The sequence below is a fragment of the Armigeres subalbatus genome, chromosome 2 (genome assembly GCF_024139115.2).
Source record: "Armigeres subalbatus isolate Guangzhou_Male chromosome 2, GZ_Asu_2, whole genome shotgun sequence".
Lineage (NCBI taxonomy): Eukaryota > Metazoa > Arthropoda > Insecta > Diptera > Culicidae > Armigeres > Armigeres subalbatus.
The window spans coordinates 317,055,656-317,071,790 of NC_085140.1; the positions used below are offsets into that span (position 1 = coordinate 317,055,656).

The 16,135-nt window shown below is 39.0% G+C and overlaps 1 protein-coding gene across 1 annotated transcript in view; it reads right to left on the reverse strand.

Moving 5' to 3' along the window:
* LOC134216778 (LIM/homeobox protein Lhx9-like) overlaps window positions 1–16,135 on the reverse strand; it is a 156,505-nt gene that overhangs the window by 71,033 nt on the left and 69,337 nt on the right. Inside the window, exon 3 of the mRNA XM_062695583.1 lies at window positions 2,024–2,158. Within this exon, the coding sequence (XP_062551567.1) occupies window positions 2,024–2,158 (135 nt within the window). The remainder of the gene's footprint in view (window positions 1–2,023; window positions 2,159–16,135) is intronic.

Here is a 16,135-nt window from a genome sequence, read left to right on the forward strand (position 1 = left end):
GAGTGTGATGAGCTTATAAGCTACCTATACATCGACTTTTAAATAAAGTTATAGGGGAACTGTACCGGTTTTGGCCATGTTCCTAATTTGGCCAATTCTGCGAATAACTCCAAAAATAAAGCAATTCGGAAGGGTTTTTTTAGTTCCAACAAGAGATATATCCCTCACGATTCAACGCTGCTTTTAACTGATCGATTATTTTGGAAAAATATGTATTTTTCAGGGTTGGCCAAAATAGGCACTAAGTTGGCCAAAACCGGTACACTTCCCCTACTTAATTTGAAATATGCCATTCCCAACATTTGTCGTTTTCTCTGCATGTTTACATCTGTTTTCATCATTTACCGACTGAATTCTCCCAAATTTATCGTATGTCTCGCTCGATTTCGATTATCTATCATATATAAGACACGATGCCGGTTTAATCCATATCTTAAAGCATCTATTTTGCCCAGCAGCATTGAATTGTTAAATAGCATTGTTTAAACATCTTACTTGTTCGCCATTTTGATTAAAACATGGTTTAATTTCAAAACATTGAATGTTTAAGTAGCGGATGTTTATTATTATAAATATAATCATGAAAAAACAATATTAAAATACATGAATCGTGTTTATAATAAGAAATTTTAGAGAAAAAAATTCGCTGTTCGCTCAGTTTTGTCACATCCAATAGGCGTATTTTGAGATTATTTTCAAATAAATGAACTTTAGAGAAAAAATTTCAACCATTTTATGTACGCATACATTGAAGGAAGGAATCAATATTGAAATGCATTAAAAACAACCGAGCCAACAATTAAATTTCCTTTGGAATTTTCGAATATATTCATCTAATCCATGCTGTACGCTCAATTTTGAGAGTGACTGTATGGTTCCATAGATTTGGGATTTATGCAGGTTCACAGTCGAAAAACAATATAAAAAAAATTCAGTTTCTTTTTTGTTCCATTGGAAAGGAACCAAAATAATTCAACTACAACTATATATAATATTTTCATTACTTTCAATACACCCAACCAACGTTTTCTTATAATTCTGTATAAAATTTGTGTAAGAGCTGGGCATAAACGAAATTGCTAGTTTCCTAATCAAATATTTCACATGAACTCAAAATCAAACTTTTCTTCCAATACCTGTAAATATAGACCATACATTTTTTGTGTAAGAGCCTACCAATTTAGCATACATATGTCCATTTCTTATTCTGGTTGTGGTATCTTCCACAGAATTATAAGAAAATCTGGCATTCGCTGGTTGGGTTGATTTTTTTCTGTTGGAAGACAACGTTTGCATTTTCTTATAGGCAATATATTTTTATTCATGAAGTGATATAAAAGCGCATACATGTAAGAAAGGTGAATATATATGAATTTAAATAGGTTAATTTTTGGTGCACAAGAAAAATAAAAACCTTCTTATGATATGTTTGAGAGAACATTCTCTTTAGTAACTATGTAAAAACTTTTTATACAAATTTCTGTCCTATTATGAAGCGTGTATGTTACAAAATAACTTCTGCCAGCTCAACCAGAATCACCAACTCTAACCATCCCATTTTTTCTGCTCTCTTAAAAATAAGTATCTACAACAAAAATAAAACATCCCGGATAAAAAAGCCCAAACCTTTAATAACAATTCAAGTTGAAATTTTTACAACGAGTACCATAATTAGCGATAATTGTAAGGAGCGTGCAAATGGCGCATGAAAATGCGTGCAGTTATCGTTTGTTATGCTTGCGCGCGATACATTTCCACAGGGCAGCCATCGTCGCGCGGTAGCCCGATAGCAATTACTATTTTCATACCAACGGTTATTGCATATTTGAAACGCTTTTCCTGCCATCAATTAATGGTGAACCGAAAAAAAAAGCAACTGAAAGCCAACGAGCAGCAGTGACAGCAATGCGGTGATGAGGTCTCGTTGTGGCCCCCGAAGTCAAAGTGATACCGACGGGAAAATGGTTTCACTGACTGACTGGTAGGGAAAGTTTTGGAAGGAACGGTCCATCGATCCACTTACCGGTAGTAGTCATCCTTGCAGTAGATGTTGCCCTCGCGGGCGTAACAACTTAGTTCCGTTTCCAAGTTGGCGAGGCACTTGCAACAGCGTAGACACTGGTTGTGCCACGCCCGATCTGCTACTAGCAGGTAATATCTGTAAAAGGGGAAAGAAGGGATAATTAGTTAGACTTCGATTGGAACTTTAAAACTAAAATGGAAATTATGATATATTTAGAAGAGCTAACCCTCCGAAGTGATTTTAGTGAATATTTGTTGTTTCGTTCAAAAAAAATGTGTTGAATTTTTCAAAATATAGCCTCATGCTAAATTAGAACTTAATCAGGCATGGTTTAGAGGTACATTTAATGGATTTAAGTTCTGTCATTTATGCAAATTCAGTTTTTCCCATGAGCCTTGAAAAATCGAAAATAGATTCTTTTGTGGTAAAATGCTTTAAAATGTTATGTCAAGATCTGATTTTGCCTGCGGAGTATAAATTTGCGAAAAGATTGTACTATTTCTTGATATACACTTTTATTGACTAACGTCCGTTTTGGCTCGGTCGTAAGATGATGGGTCATAACACTAAACAAGACGATAAAAGGCTGCTCATGCAGGATTTTGCCAGTTTTCTTCTTCTTCTTATTGGCATTTCATCCCCACACTGGGACAGAGCTGCCTCGCAGCTTAGTGTTCATTAAGCACTTCCACAGTTATTAACTGCGAGGTTTCTAAGCCAGGTTACCATTTTTGCATTCGTATATCATGAGGCTAGCATGATGATACTTTTTTATGCCCAGGGCAGTCGAGACAATTTCCAATCCGAAAATTGGCTAGACCGGCACCGGGAATCGAACCCAGCCACCCTCAGCATGGTCTTGCTTGCCATTTTAATACATTGTAAAGTCACAGAGGGCTGGTTGTATTGAGTTGAAGACCAATATTATATGCGGCCAGTCTAGTAAATTTTGTGGTTAAATACATTTTTAGAAGCGTCGGGTTCTACTTAACTAAGTAGTCATGCGTCTACAGTTCGTACAACCGATAATAGGGGTGCCCCTTATAGTTTTGATCTATATTAAACACATATCACTCCATCAATAAGTTTTTTTTTGCATTTAAAAATTCATTGAATTGTTCATCATTGATGATGACGGCGTACTTTTGAATTAGGGTATCCAATCATGGTTTGAACTAGTGAAAAGCGTATCATGGTTTGAACCATTTTGAAATCAGTAAAAATTACCATCTCATTAGAAGGAAATGAACCTAAACAATATGAATGGCATATTTAGGTATACTGTAAGTGATACAGTTCATTTAAACATGCGTACATATTGTTTAAGTAATAAAATTGAGCGATTTAAAAATGTCCTGAATTTGCGCTAAATCACCCCTACCAGTGGCAAAATTTCAAAAAGCTCGTGAAGGACGCATTTTATGACACAGGAGTGAGATCAATATATCAAAAGAAAGCCATTTTTATCTGTAATCGATTGACATCATCATACAATTTAGAAAGAGTTTTAAATAGTTAAAATAGTAACATTTATACAAGGTAAAAACTGATCATGGTTTGAACTTGTGAATGGAGTCATATTCTTCTGCTGTCCGCTAGAGCGCTGCATGGATCTAGCTGGAGATTTTTTTTACATTTCCAATATGAAAAAACCGCAATTTTCATGTCGATAATTTTGACGATTTTCACATTTTTCGAGTTACTAATCTAATGCGAGAAGATGAATAGTAAAACAAATTTGCTTTTCTATAGGTTTCCTCAGCATTTCATGCATATAATTAGTATTATATTTAGGAGCTGCTGCCAATTGTTCAAACCATGGTACGAATTTAGTTCAAACCATGAACAGTGTAGTTCAAACCATGGTACGAATCAAAGTTATATAATTATTAAGTATTTTCAATGAAACTAAGCATAAATATGTGAATGCAGTATGTTTTTAGAAAGATAATGAACTAAGCTTCCATATAAACTAGAAATCGCAGTTGTAACATGTCTCTTTAACCTTCTGTCTGTGCTCCAAAAAACTTACGTTGTCTGTGCTCTGGGGTCAAATTGACCCCAAATTGAAATTGCTATAACTTTTTCATTGTTTGGCCGATTTTGGATTTTTTGGGCTGTTTCGAAAGATAATTTAATCATCTTTCAGGTCGTAGACAAATATTGACTATTGATAAGAGGGTACATCGCGGGGAGGGGTTTTAGTGAACAAGGGTACAAAAACAGTGATTTTTCATGATTATTTCACTTATATCCGAAAATCCTACCCATTTTGAACTGCACCTTTTTTAAAAAGGTTATGCAGGAAGGCGTGTGCTTTGGCATGAGGCGTTGATAAGTTTAGAACTTGGCCGCCAGGTGGTGGTATATTTGAATTCATTATTTTAGACTACTCAAGATATTCCGATATGTAGAATTCTCCTCAGTGTAAATATTCTTATCGCACAAATTTAAAATTTGTTAAAATGGCGTCTTGATCAAAGGTCGTCTAGTGGGAATGGACTGTCTTGTGACGGAAGTAATAATTAGGAATTTTACAACTAGGCGGCAAATTGGCTGATCTTTGGTTACGCATGTAGACCCAAAGGTCTGAATTCCAGGGTTTTCTTGGATGACCTGAAACATATTCTGTGAACACATTCTATTATTTGCAGCATCGCTGGAGCAGGTTGAATACAAAGAAAACTTTTGATGAACTCTACCACAACATTCACGTTTGCAAAAAATGCTACAAACCAAAATCCATCAAATCTCACATGGAACAATATACCTAAATATAACAGCTCACTAGCGTCGCATATTGGAAGAAGTGTTCATTATGTGTATTGAGCACCGCTTTGTAGTCCTGGACATCCTGAACAATGTTGCCGAATACAACTTGGGTGTAGGTATGAGGGATCTCAAGCTAAAGCAATATTTCAAATATGCAAGAATATTGCAAGTACACTAACGCCGCCTATTTGTAAATTTCCTAATTATTTATTCCGAAAGATGGACTGTCCACCAGACGAAATTTGTTAAAGACGTCATCTTTACAAATTTCAAATTTGTGCGATAAGAATATTTACAATGAGGAAAATTCCATATATCGGAATTACTTGAGTAGTCTAAAATAACGAATTCAAATATACTGCCACCTAGCTACCAAGCTGTAATCTAATCAATGCCTCATGTCAAAGGACACACCTTCCTGCATAACCTTTTTGAAAAGGTGCAGTTCAAAATGGGTAGGATTTTCAGATATAAGTAAAATAAGCATGAAAAATCACTGTTTTTGTACCCTTTTTACGAAAACCCCTCCCCGCGATGTACCCGCCCACCTATAGTCAATCTTTAGTAACGACCGGAAAGATGATTAAATTATCTTTCGAAACAGCCCCAAAATCCAAAATCGGCCGAACATTAGAAAAGTTATAGCAATTTCAATTTGGGGTCAATTTGACCCCAGAGCACAGACAACGTAAGTTTTTTGAAAAAAGTACACTGTAGCGCATATTTTCAAGATTTTTCAAGCGAATTTGCACCTAGGAGACAAATCTTGGCGAGTTTTACCAAACTACCAAAAATTAGGAGAATCGGTTGAAAACTAAAAAAATGGCAGCCACTCAAAGTGGCCTGGGGTCATATTGACCCCAGAGCACAGACAAAAGGTTAATGAAATAAATCAACTTTGTTTTGAAGGCTCATCTGGAACCCGTTATTTGGTGCAAACCATGATTGGATACCCTACTGTTTCAGTTACAATGCTTATAATTTAATCTAGGATTATGAAAAATGCTTTTGTTACGATAGGTATTTTTATCCATGGTCAGTACATTGAGTCGACATTTTGACACTCCGTAGTTTTGCTAATGATTATTTTTCTTCTATTTATTTCTATTTGCATGGCGGACTTGATTATCCGAAGTCACATTTTTACCCCCATTAACCCAAACGCAGTCGTAACGTATCCAGTATTTACCAGACTTATATAAAAAGCTAGATTAATCCACCTAGTAGTAACAGTGCATTTCTCGCTTTTTTAAGGGAACCAAAATTAACAACATTCATAAAAATGGCCAATTCATGAATTTAATTTCAAAGCACCGAGATTTTTAGAAGCATTTTTAGAAGCATTTGTAAGTACATTCTGATCCCGTAACACGGTAGATCACTTTGACGTAGTGTGTTGCGGTGTAAGATCTACCAAACAGAGCCCTAGCTTAATCCATTTTCTAGCTAGGGCAATGAGTTGTGGTAATTAAGGATTCATCGTATTTAGTTCCCGCTACCAACAGCAGTCTCAGAAATAAAACATAATTAATGTTACCTTGCAGACAGTGGAAAGACTCGAATTCCTCTCGTTTGAGGCTAAACTGTATGCAGCGGAAACAACTTTTCAAGCAATTAGTTAAAAAACCTCGGTACCCGTCCCTAGGCTGAACTGACTGCTGGAAAAATCGAGTTAGGGGTTTAAATACGTACTAACTCTTCTTGAACTGGTGAACAATGGTAGTGAGAGGAACACACGGAATTTCTTATTACTGAACAAATTCTCTAGCTTGAAATTGTCTTGTAGACAGAGCTAGATCCCGGGTTCTCAGCGTTTACTGGTGATATTCAAGAAGCGAGACAAGAATGTGGCTAGGACTCTGATACATGGCCAAAAACAGTATTACTGTTCTGTTTTCTCAAGAAAGGATTTATTTCCTATTGATAAGGGGCGCACCTTCAAATGAATTTCTCTCTGTAAATGGTCTAAATAGCAGGACCTTGTCATGGTGCTCTTGAGAAGGCAAAACTAAAACTGTATCGAAACCGATACTGCATTGCTTATCAATAGTAATGGAGTAATTCGACATGCACTTAAACACTAAGGATACGGGTAACGCTACAATAGATCTAATAACTGGTCGCAGTGGAACACCCGAACAGGAAAAAAAAAGTACCTTTTGGGAACGGCATTGGTATTGTGACTCATGTCTGTTAATGGTCCACCCGGAAAATTTATGTGAAAAAATGCTATTTCTCCAAAGGTGGGCCATGTATGAATTATAACTCCTAAAAAGAAAAATTGGGCACATGCTCACGACAAAATGGTAATTCTGGTATTTCTAAAGGATCACTCGGTGGCCAAGGTGATCGATGTAGGGTCGGTGTACCGGTAATAGTGGTATTAGTGACAGGTCCAAATTGTTTAATTCATATCTATTGGTAGGAATATTTTTCCTGTCATGTAAATATATTGGCAGAAAGCTGTTCTTCTCTACTCTTCAGGAAAAATATTGTTGATACTTTAAAATACTGTTTTCTTTTCAAAATAGCTTCCTCCATTAACTGGTACATGGACAAGTAATAGTGGTACTAGCTAACTTCTGTTCCTATAATAGTGAATCCCATTGGTTTCTTATGGGATTCACTATTATAGGAACGCCTCACTATTATTGGTGCAAGGGAGCCAAAAAGTTAAGGAAATATGATGTTTTTCGATGTTTTCCCGGAAAATTTGTAAACTTTTTTGCACACATTCACCATTTTTGAGCAAGCGCTATGTTATGAAGTAATTTGCAAAAATTAAAATGCACTACATCTAACGAAAATCGAGTTTCCACTATTACTGGTACACCACTATTACTGGCACAGCCACCCTATAAACCACAATGTCATACTAAGAACAATTGGACAATTGACCTTTCCCGTCCAAAAATTGTATCTCGTTTTATTGCCTCAGTCGATTCGTTGGCTTATTTAGGGTCAATTTTTCCTAAGAACTCATGTTTTTTAAGCCTCTAGCTATTTTAAAAATCGAAAACAAAAACCAAAAAATGCACGTGTAAACCGACCTGAAAAATTCGCCCGATGTTCGTTCAAAATCGGGAAAATTTTAAAAATACTTAAAGGCGTTAAAAATATAGGTTCTTTAGAAAAGTTAATTGTAAATAAAATAAAGAATCGATTGAGCGAATCAAAATGTTTTAAGAGAAAGGTCAATTACCCGGTGAAAATGGATCTCGATAGTGAACCGACGGGAATATGAAGACAAGGCGCACAGCGAGCAAGATCCACCTTGATCCGTGGAAGACGATTTGCGGAGATGAATGGAGACGGATTTTATGTACTGCAGAGACCATTCTGGCCTTAGTTTGAATAAATGAAATGAAATAATTTCCATTCTCAGAATGTCACAGCAAATGATACTTTTTTTAAAATAATTTGGCAGGAATTTAGTGGGAAAAATATATTAACCCTTATGCGGCCAACAAAAAAAACACACGTGGATGGCCGACAGGGTACCCGTGTTCCACTAAATTGATATTCTCATAACTTCAACAATTTTCAACCGATTTGGATAATTTTAACAGTTTTGGAAACAGAAACTTAAATACTTTTTGCCAGTTGTCAAGGTTAACAGCTTATGCCCATGGTTATACAAGAAATCTTTGAAGTAAGGTTTAAGAGTCTACACGCGTAACCAAAGGCCATTCAATCTGTTTCAAATATGCTACAAGCTCTTTGCGCTTCTTAGAATTTAAGGTGTTCACATTATATGCTTCGGGTAATGCAAAAATCCCTGAAATGAGGTCTTAGTCATCCGAGAAATCTCTGGAGTAAAGCCTAAAGATCTACTCGCGTAACCAAAGGCCTATTATGCAAATTCAAATACGGTACATGCTTTTTGTGGTACTTAGCGTAGAATGCGTTTACAGTATATGTTCCGAGTCATCCAAGAAATCTCTGGAGTAAGGCCTTAAGGTCTACACTCGTAACCATGGGTCTATGGACTTGTCTCAAAAGTGGTACATGCTTTTTGAGCATCTTGAAATCAAATGTGATCACTACATATGTTCTGCGCTATCGAAGAAATCTCTCGGATAAGTCCTCTGGTGCCTTCATTGCATATGTTCATGGCTATCCAAGAAAACCCTGGAAAAGGCCTTCAGGTCTACACGCGTAACCAAAGATCTTTTAGATTGTTTCAAAACTGGTACATGCCCTTTGTGGTATATAGAATAGAACGCCTTTATTGCATATGTTCATAGTCATCCAAGAAAACCCTGGAAAAGGCCTTAAGATGTACACGCGTGACCAAAGATCTTTCAGATTTTTTCAAAAGTGTTACATGCCCTTTGTGGCACATATAATAGATTGCGTCGATTGCATAGGTTCATGGTCATCCAAGAAAACCCTCGAATAGGCCTTTAAATCTGCATGGGTACCCAGAGATCTTTTGGCTTGTTTCAAAAGTGGTACATGCCCTTTGTGATACATAGAATAGAATACGTTCATTGCACATGTTTATGGTCTTCCAAGAAAATGCTAGAATAGGCCTCAGGATCTTCACATGTAACCAGATACCTTTCGGACTGTTTCAAAAGTGGCATATGCCCTTTGTGGTACATAGAATATACCGTTTTCATTGCATATGTTCATGGGTATCCAAGAGAACACTTGAACAATCCTCAAGAACTTCACGCGTAACCAGACTTCTTCCGGCCAATTTGAATAGTTATACATGCCTTTTATGGTACCGTCAACTGGGGGGAAGATGATCATTTTTAAGACAAAACATGCAATAACAATGTGTGTTTACATTTTAAATCGAAACAAATATTTTCAAAACATGTACTGCTATACGTTGCAATAATCAACAATTTTAGTTTTCTGAAATGCATTCGCATTTATTAAAATAAATTAAATTATCACACATTTTTTGAGTAATCTGGTTTGGGGTGAAGTTGATCAAGACAGCTCTAGAGCGATTCCAAGCAACAGCATCAAAATTTAAGAAAATTTTTAATTCATGATTTTCTATTGAGTTGAAACGTTGCACAGTTTTCCAATTTCATCTAAATCGTCATTTTTCGATATCAAATCTTCATATTGAGTCACGACTAACTTTTCAAAAGGGTGTATGTGAAAATGGTTCAAAAATATTTAAAAAGCTGCACAGCAAAAACGGAATGTTCGATTGTTATGATTTTTTCAGCAAAGTTAGACAACTAAATGGTGATTCTTAAGAAAATGTGCACAGTAAAAAAATTTTTTTGCCTTTAAAAATATCATTTTTGTCACAAAAACTCAAATATCTCAAAACCCTATCTTTTTCGAACGTAATTTTTTAGGGAAAACGGTCCATTATATTAGCTATCTACCATTAAAATTTGGTGATGGTAAACTAATAAACAAAACGTTATGACATTTCAAACATTTCACAATTTTGACATATAGCAAGCAAAAAAAAAATTCCGTTTGTTTTTTTCGAGAATTGCAGTTTGATGCTGATTTTATTGTTAAGGGCCTTTCGTGAGTTAAACAAGTTGTTTTTATGATATTCCATATTTATGTATTCATCGATATTATGTATATTATATGTATAAATATTATATGTATAAATAAATAAAATGAATTAATATTATCCTAAGTATTAAATTAAATGTGGCAGTTACACAATGTTGTTATAGAAACTCTAAGAGTTTTGGTGGCACGGCAAATGCTGGGTAAAGCGTACCATTGGTACTTCGCGTACCTGAAGGAATAAAATAGACCCCATCTCGCGGTCCTTAGCCTCTTACCCAGCAACTCCTATCCCTACCTCCCCGCGGTGCTGGCCGGGATACGAGCAACCTTAGGGAAGATCGGGTAACCAACCCCGGTGGGAACTATGGTCGTATGCTGACAGGGAAGGGGGTTTGCTCTTCCGAGGTGCAAATCTTATTGAGCGTCTGTTCTCCATGTCAGGATCGGCTCACAACAGCGTCTGTTCTCCATGTTAGGGGCGGCTGATCATCGTCCGAGTGCCAGCGAGGGACTCTAAAGTGAAACTGTGCACCATGGTCCACCGGAAATAAGGAGGAATGGTCCTCCGGAAATTTAGGGGTTTGGTGTCAGGCCCTGCAAGCCAGCCTTTAAAAATCATAAGCAACGAACAATCAACAAGAGAGTACGGACCGGAACCATCGGCGAAGACCACTGCGACGAAAAGGGACTAGCGATTGGAAACTCGGTTCGTGGAACTGCAAATCTCTCAACTTCATCGGGAGCACACGCATACTCGCCGATGTGCTCAAGGACCGTGGATTCGGCATCGTAGCGCTGCAGGAGGTTTGTTGGAAGGGATCAATGGTGCGAACGTTTAGAGGTAATCATACCATCTACCAGAGCTGCGGCAACACACGAGCTGGGAACAGCTTTCATAGTGATGGGCGATATGCAAAGGCGCGTGATCGGGTGGTGGCCGATCAATGAAAGAATGTGCAGGTTGAGGATCAAAGGCCGGTTCTTCAACTTCAGCATAATCAACGTCCATAGCCCACACTCCGGAAGCACTGATGATGATAAGGACGCATTCTACGCGCAGCTGGAACGTGAGTACGACAGCTGCCCAAGACACGACGTCAAAATCATCATAGGAGATTTGAACGCTCAGGTTGGCCAAGAGGAGGAGTTTAGACCGACTATTGGAAAGTTCAGCGCTCACCGGCTGACGAACGAAAACGGCCTACGACTAATTGATTTCGCCGCCTCCAAGAATATGGCCATTCGTAGCACCTACTTCCAACACAGCCTCCCGTATCGGTACACCTGGAGATCACCACTGCAGACAGAATCACAAATCGACCACGTTCTGATTGATGGACGGCACTTCTCCGACATTATCGACGTCAGGACATATCGTGGCGCTAACATCGACTCTGACCACTATCTGGTGATGGTTAAACTGCGCCCAAAACTATCCGTCATCAACAATGTTCGGTACCGACGACCGCCGCGGTACGACCTAGAGCGACTGAAGCAACCTGATGTCGCCACTGCATACGCGCAGCATCTCGAGGCAGCGTTGCCGGAAGAGGGTGAGCCTCGATGGGGCCCCTCTTGAGGACTGCTGGAGTACAGTTAAAGCAACCATTAACGACGCAGCGGAGAACAACGTCGGGTATATGGGTCGAAGTCGACGGAACGATTGGTTCGACGAAGAGTGCAGACAGATTCTGGAGGAGAAGGACGCAGCGCGGGCGGTTGCGCTGCAGCAAGGTACCCGGCAGAACGTGGAACGTTATAGACGGAAGCGGAGACAGCAGACCCGCCTTTTTCAGGAGAAGAAACGCCGCCTGGAAGAAGCGGAGTGCGAGGAGATGGAACAGCTGTGCCGTTCTCAAGATACACGCAAGTTCTATCAGAAGCTCAACGCATCCCGCAAAGGCTTCGTGCCGCGAGCCGAAATGTGCCGGGATAAGGATGGGAGCATCTTGACGGACGAACGTGTGGTGATCGAAAGGTGGAAGCAGCACTACGAGGAACATCTGAATGGCGCTGAGAGTACAGGCAGTGAAAGTCAAGGCAGCGGAGGAGATGACTACGTCAGTTCAGCGGACGATGGAAGCCAACCAGCCCCCACCTTGAGGGAAGTTAAGGATGCCATTCAACAGCTAAAGACCAATAAATCAGCTGGTAAGGATGGTATCGGAGCTGAGCTCATCAAGATGGGCCCGGAAAAGCTGGCCACTTGCCTGCACAAACTGATAGTCAGAATCTGGGAAACCGAACAGCTACCGGAGGAGTGGAAGGAAGGGGTTATATGCCCCATCTACAAGAAAGGCGACAAACTGGAGTGTGTGAGCTTTCGAGCGATCAGCAGCCGTAATGCCGCCTACAAAGTGATATCCCAGATCATCTTCCGTCGTCTGTCACCATTAGTGAACGAGTTCGTGGGAAGTTATCAAGCCGGCTTCGTTGACGGCCGCTCGACAACGGACCAGATCTTTACTGTACGGCAAATCCTTCAAAAATGCCGTGAATACCAGGTCCCAACGCACCATCTGTTCGTTGATTTCAAGGCGGCATACGACAGTATAGACCGCGTAGAGCTATGGAAAATTATGGACGAGAACAGCTTCCCTGGGAAGCTTACCAGACTGATCAAAGCAACGGTGGATGGTGTGCAAAACTGTGTGAAGATTTCGGGCGAACACTCCAGTTCGTTCGAATCGCGCCGGGGACTAAGACAAGGTGATGGACTTTCGTGCCTGTTGTTCAACATTGCGCTAGAAGGTGTCATGCGGAGAGCCGGGTGTAACAGCCGGGGTACGATTTTCAACAGATCCAGTCAATTTATTTGCTTCGCGGATGACATGGACATTGTCGGCCGAACATTTGCAAAGGTGGCAGAACTGTACACCCGCCTGAAACGTGAAGCAACAAAAGTTGGACTGGTGGTGAATGCGTCAAAGACAAAGTACATGCTTGTGGGCGGAACCGAGCGCGACAGGGCCCGCCTGGGAAGCAGTGTTACGATAGACGGGGATACCTTCGAGGTGGTCGAGGAATTCGTCTACCTCGGATCCTTGCTAACGGCTGACAACAACGTTAGTCGTGAAATACGAAGGCGCATCATCTGTGGAAGTCGGGCCTACTACGGGCTCCAGAAGAAACTGCGGTCGAAAAAGATTCGCCACCGCACCAAATGTGTCATGTACAAGACGTTAATAAGACCGGTAGTCCTCTACGGACATGAAACATGGACAATGCTCGAGGAGGACTTGCAAGCACTCGGAGTATTCGAGAGACGGGTGCTTAGGACCATCTTTGGCGGTGTGCAAGAAGACGGTGTGTGGCGGCGAAGAATGAACCATGAGCTCGCCCAACTCTACGGCGAACCCAGTATCCAGAAGGTGGCTAAAGCCGGAAGGGTACGATGGGCAGGACATGTTGCAAGAATGCCGGACAGCAACCCTGCAAAGATGGTGTTCGCTTCCGATCCGGCAGGTACGAGACGGCGTGGAGCGCAGCGAGCGAGATGGGCAGACCAGGTGCAGAACGACTTGGCGAGCGTGGGGCGTATCCGAGGATGGAGAGATGCGGCCTCGAACCGTGCATTGTGGCGTCAAATTGTTGATTCAGTGTTATCTGTTTAGATGTTAACTAAATAAATGAAATGAAATGAAGAGTTTTGGGTTTGAATTTTGGTATGGGTTATGATATCATGAAAACAGTTTATTAATACTTATTTTTTATTTATTTTTATTCAAATTTTTTAAAATATCGAACACTTTTGAATTATTATCAGCACAGTTTGAGTATAGTTTTGCTTTAATTTTATTTTCCGACAATGGAATGAAACAGTGAAATTTTTGGGTTCCTTGGATCGTTTTCGCGTTATTAAATTGCTCGCTGAGCTCTGAAGCCTTTATTTCGTACTCTTCAGTAGTAGTAAAACAAAATGATAATTTGGTTAAATCTTTTCTTTTCTACGATTTGCCCAATCAAAAGTTCTTTCGCAGTTTTAATTGGATGCTCACGTTGTTTGGCTAAACTTGCTCTTGTGGCCATGCGCTTTATTGTTCCTCCAATAGCATCACAAGGACCTTTGCCATGTGATGTAGCAAAAATGCCATTCTGCATCAATTCCGTACATTGATTTAAATTGACATAGGCTCGAAAAATTCTTACGATTTTGTACTGCGACGCTGCTCCATCAGACATGAAATATATCTTTTGACTTCTTTATGCTTATCAACGCGTAAAAGTTAATCATTTTTTCAATGAACAAGTTTACGGATACTGAATCGTGTCTTAAATCTTCGGAAATTATAATAAAACTTAAGTGTTCAATTTGCGTACTTCCATTAAAATAAATAACGAATGGATGAATTGTAGCTTGTTGTACGTTCCAGTGATGGGACTGCACTTCATCTTGCAATACAAAGCTGTAATTTTCAGAAAAATCACAAATGACTAAAAATTCACCATTTTGTAATGTATTTTTCGTATTTTTAAAAAGCTGGATTGTTCTGTTTTAATGAAATCGTGAGGGATTAAACTTTCTAATTTCAAGCAAAAATATGACACAAACTCATCTACAGGTTTTACAATAGTTTCTATGTCACACCTATCCGTGGTCACCCATTGCTCAAATGATAACTGATCAATATATTTTTCTTCAAACTCAGCGAATAAAGTATTTTCCAATGATGAAGAATCTGGACAATCCGAACAAGATCGTAGATAGCAATTTGATGTTGTATTTTCACACAAAAGACTACCAGTTAACATTTTAATATCCTTTGTTAAATTGATTCTTTTCAAACTATGTAAAATAAGATTAATATTCTCATGGGTTGTGCACACACACACATTATGTGTTCCTGAATTGGAAAGAAGCTTACATTGCCTTGGCCGAAGGCTTGCAAATGAGGAAAAACCTATTTTAATATTATCGTGAATTTCCTTGAAGCGTGTGTACGCTTCTTTCAAAGTCGTCATCATTAATCGTTTTTGAATTGCTTGACGCTTTCCATCTTTTTTACTGATACTTAATCTTTTTGACCAGGCATAGCTCGACTTACTTCATCATCTTCAAAATATTGAACTACTATTTCTTTTGTCTCATCTGTTAATGCAGTACTAGACCTAGTATTTTTGGTTGAAAGACAGTTATTCTTCAATTGTTTTGCCTCTTTTACTGTATTTCTATTGGTTTTGAACTCATCAATGGCATCCTGAATAGACCACGAACTTGGCAGCATCGACAAAATCAATAATTTTTCTTTTAAGACGAATTAAGTACTGTCCATTTAATTCCACTAGTTAATTTTCGTTATCTTTGCAGATACGTATTTCGACCACAACTGTGTGGTCGTCTTCAGTGTCTTGTACTCGACTCGACTTGAAGAAAACAATCGCAACTTACACTATTTATACTACGCTAGGTACCTAATCTAATCTTATTTGCCTACTTTATTTACCTATACTGTAAATTACTTTATTGTTTAGGTAGAAACTTGAAGAGCTAAGAGCTGCCATTTCCCTGATCCTTATTCAACAGCGCTGTTTGTACCTGTCGGTGGATTTCCAAACTCTCAGCTACATCGAGTTTCCATGGGGAAGAGACATTTCTTAAGATTTTAATATTTGATGCCGTAATTGGGTGATTTTCCTTATACACATGCTCTGCTACCTTAGATCTAAATTCGTAATGTAATCCCTTATCGTTTTCTCTTTTCGCCTTACTCACTTCCGCCATATGTTCCTTGAACCTTATATCTAATGATCTTTTGTTTGGCCTACATAGATTTTTTCACATTGGGAACAACTTATCTTATAAACGCCTGCCTTATTCAACATTTCTACTTTATC